Source organism: Cyprinodon variegatus, unplaced genomic scaffold, assembly GCF_000732505.1.
Source record: "Cyprinodon variegatus isolate N-32 unplaced genomic scaffold, C_variegatus-1.0 Scaffold1013, whole genome shotgun sequence".
Lineage (NCBI taxonomy): Eukaryota > Metazoa > Chordata > Actinopteri > Cyprinodontiformes > Cyprinodontidae > Cyprinodon > Cyprinodon variegatus.
The window spans coordinates 27,180-31,453 of record NW_015151466.1 but is presented as its reverse complement, the minus strand read 5'-3'; the positions used below and the strand labels follow the sequence as shown (position 1 = coordinate 31,453).

General features: G+C 37.8%; 1 protein-coding gene across 1 annotated transcript in view; it reads left to right on the top strand.

Moving 5' to 3' along the window:
* The first annotated feature begins 3,168 nt into the window (after positions 1–3,168).
* Positions 3,169–4,274, top strand: part of LOC107100803 (tumor necrosis factor receptor superfamily member 6-like) — a 12,315-nt gene continuing 11,209 nt past the window's right edge. The window contains exons 1-2 of the mRNA XM_015399444.1: positions 3,169–3,398; positions 4,052–4,131. Coding sequence (XP_015254930.1) covers positions 3,283–3,398; positions 4,052–4,131 — 196 coding nt within the window. The 5' untranslated portion in view covers positions 3,169–3,282. The remainder of the gene's footprint in view (positions 3,399–4,051; positions 4,132–4,274) is intronic.

The window sequence follows — 4,274 nt, the reverse complement described above, 5'->3', positions numbered from 1 at the left end:
AGCTTCTCAGATTTGCCACCTTGCCAGGTTCTAGTGCTCTCTCTGCTTCTGTCTGACTAGTTCCATCTAGTTCCATCAACTACCAGCACTATAACCACCAAAGTGGAGCCGCAAATATTTCCTTATTTGGTCACAGCTTACAGACTTTTCTTCTGACGGCCTCGTGCATCAATGCTTGTCATGTTCTGAGGTTCTGGGATATGACCAAGAGGGATCACATCTAACCGGACCTTTGGTCGAAAGAGGATGTTTCTATCCTCTCAAAAAACCCAACATCATCAGCATCAGCTGACTCTGAACTGACAAAGATCTGATAAAATTATTAATTCAGCCCAAATTTCTCTTAATATTTTTTGTTTTGTTTTTCTTTTTTGCTTTATTTCTCCGATTCAAGCTGCCGTGTGAAACAGCCAAACTAATGAGGTGACCAACCTGTAGTCTGAATTCAAAAGTTAATGTTTCTCTCTGATAAAAACAGGAAGGATCTAAAATGCGTCTTGCTTTCTGCTTTAATGCAAGTCAAGTTCATCTGTGCAGCAGCTTTCAGTAATCAGGCATCTCAAAGCACTAAACATGAACTAAACATAAAAGAGAGAAAATCCAAGATTAATGAGGTTTGTTTTGATTCTTTTAATGATTACACTGTGTAAATGTCCGGGTTCCTCTAATGATTTATTGGTGACATATTTTCCTCCTGTGCTGCTGGAAACCTCGCCTCGTCCTGTTGTTGGCTTCTTGTTAAAATCAGGAAACTAATCCAACCTTTTTTTTTTCTTCCTCTAAAAATAACTGAGATGTTTTTACCTACAGATGATCAGATATTTTTAACATAATTCATGTTTGGATTTGATTTTCTGTTCTTCTTCTCTTTCATCTGTAAATAATCTGATTTGTTTGTGTCTCATTTGTCTCATTATTTTTAACTATTCAACTGAGACCGATAAATAATTTACCTCACGTTTCTGGTGTTTTTAATATTCTTCCATCTGTTTCAGGTTCTCCGCCTGCTCTCTGAGCGTTCAATGTCTAAACTCTTCAACCGACTCTGGGTGCTGCTGCAGACAGACGTCCTCCCTGGAGACAGACGTCCTCTCTGCAGACAGACGTCCTCCCTTCAGACAGACGTCCTCCCTGGAGGCCGTCTCCCAGCTTTTATGTCCAGGATCCTGCTATAACGTGACCTTTAGGAATTCTGTATTGTCTCTCCAGGCGCTGTGGTTTCAGTCTCATTGTTTGTTTATTAAACAGATGCTCTATGTCAGTGTTGTATAAAATGACATCCAGGTTTTGTTTTGGGAGCTTGTTTGCTAAACATCATTTTAAAAGGCAGATGAACAGTGTAGATCTGTTTGAACACGTCTACCAGCAGCAAAGGAAACACTCCCATCCCTTTAGGATGTTCACAAACTAAAGGAAAGCAGCCTGTCTGTCTGATTGCAGAGGAAGAGTGATATGGAGATATCACTCCTCAGAGGCCAGCTGGAGCAGAGGGATGTTTACTCAAACCTAAAGAGGAACCAAGACACCGGCGTAACTTTGTGAAGGACTAGTGTGAACATCTCCCCACCAATAGTATCTGCTTTTTTCCCCTTTGCGTGCATTTACTTTAGCCAAAGGAAACAGAGGTTGGGTGCAGCTAACCCTGTTCAGAGCGTTTTGAGTCAGTGTTTTTATTTTCCTCTTTCACATTGCTTTGTGACATCTGATTTGCGGTCGCATTTCACTGTGTACAGAGTCGCTACCTTGAGGAGGAGAGACACAGCAGCATTAAATAGGAGCTACTTTGATGTATGTTTAGGTAAAAGTTAGGAGACGGGTTGGTTAAAAAAAAAAAATTAGGAGACGCCACTGAAAAATCTGTTAGACATGCGGACGTTTTTCAGCTAAAAACGGCAACAGATTGTAAGGTTATACAAGTTAGTAATATAATGCAATAAGCTTAAGAAAACATAGTTTAAATATTGTGTTCTTCTTTACTAGTTAAAAAAGCTGGGCCTCTCAGAGAACCATGGATCCCAGTTATAGGTTAAAATTAACATGTTTTTTTTTATTGTACGGACAGAATGAGGCTGCAGAGCTTCTACCATAGATGTCTGGACATGTTGTTTCTGCCATCGTTATCAGTGAGTAAATATCAGTGCATGTTTGAGCTCATTTTTGGAAAATACAAAAACCTAATGTAAGCGTTCAGGTTGAGTAACTGTAGGTCCATCAGCCCCCACTTGTGTCCCAACCCCCCCACCCCCACCAAATTTTATTACAAAGTTTCACCCTTGCACCAGGCTAAGCTCTAAGATGATGGTCATGTCTTTGACATAAGATAAACATCAATTACTTAATACACTACACGTTTTTTTTTGGTTTATTTTTCTTTTTTGGTTTATTCTTCATACGGTACCAGAGTGTAGAGGAGCAGCAGCTCATTTAGTGAAAGATTTACATCCTGTTTGTTAAAAGAAGCACTTTGACCGCAGGTTATTCATTCCTGCTGCAACCAGACTCTGCAATGTGACACTACAATAACTTGTGCAATCTATAATGTGCAATTAATATTTAATACCCTGTGAAATAACCTGTTTCTTTAAATCTGATTGCTAATGCAATAGTTATATAGAAAATACCTATATATTTTATTTATATATATATATATATATATATATATATATATATATATATATATATATGTTGACATGCACTGTAATTTAACCCCCCCAGCCCATGCACCTTTTCTTCCTTTTGGCACCTTATTCTCTTTTGACTATTTGAGGTAATGTAACTAGTAAATGTCTCCACTGTGAGATCAATAATCAATCAATCAATACTTTATTAATTAAACATTACTTATATCTGGATCCTTGATTTCATCCGATGGACTTTAAGTGAAACTTGTGTTCTACTGCTTGCATTAACAGCAGAGTGAAACAAATAATAAGAAAACTGAGCATAAAAAGCCCACAACTGTTTATTTAACTTAGAAAAGTTAATAGTGAGTCCATGATGTCTATAATGGAAAACTTATGGCTCCTTTCAAACAAACCTGGCAACTTGGTTTTTTTTTTTCCTGGGGGGGGGGTTACCATTGGCCTTAATTTTGCTCTATTTTAAAACTTTAATAAATCAATAGATTAGGAAACTTTTCCTGAGATATGGAAATCATCGCAGCAGAATGTAACAGCTCGTTTTTCGGGTTGATCATCGTAGGTGAGTCTGACCGTTTGGGTCTGAGTTTACATTTTAAACTGATCTCACGATGATAAGGGTGACTCACTGCTCCCCTTCCCCATGTGTTCCCATCCATGTGTTTACAGTTGGTTTCGTTCTGGTGGGTTCAGGTTCCACCTGCAGGCCCAGAGAATACACAACCAGGGACGGACAATGCTGTCCGATGTGTCAAGAAGGTACGAGAACAACAGAGAGGGAAGTGAAGTAGCGGAGAAGCCATTTTGTTAAGAGACATAGGCCATCTAAAAAAAAAAAAATCGCCCCACCCGTGTTTGTGCGTGTTAGTGTGCACCTCTAATGACCAACACACACGGAGAGGTCGCCTACCAGCTGCACTACCTTAGAACATTGATAATGATAGTATTTGCTCACCTTTATGGCTGTAATGTTAACATAGACTGGTGCGTTCACGGTCAGTCGTTTTTTGTTTTTTTTTTGGTGGGGGTTTAAGTGTAGCTACACCCGTCAGATAATTTTTTCTGTAATTTATATTATTTTTGATGCAAACCCTAAATGAGATCAAAATGATCAGAGTTTATAGAGGAAACTGACCCCTGAAATTATCACAGGTTCATGAGAAATCTCCTCCTTTTATGGGGAGTGGGATGGTTGAAACAGTTTTTACTTCTTCAATTTCTCACGAGATATTTATGTTTGTGTGGCAATATTTTAACGTTGTAAAATTGACGTTTAATAGAAGAAACACAATGAACTGGTAATACTAAAGGTAACTGATTAACCATGGAGCCAACTTTCATTATGGAATGTGAAAAATTCAAGATTTCATTAAAAAAAAAGTAAAAACTGATGATCACACTGTCTCCTTCAGCTGCAGCATTTTTTCCAATGAGATGATTTCAGTGTCACTGCAGAGTCCCTGCAGCTATGATGTCTACCATAGACATAGCGGTAGGTATGTTGCAAAGCACAGTCACTATATATCACAGAGAGAGATGTGTGTGTATATATATATATATATATATATATATATATATATATATATATATATATATATATATATATATATATATATATATATATGGTGATGGTAA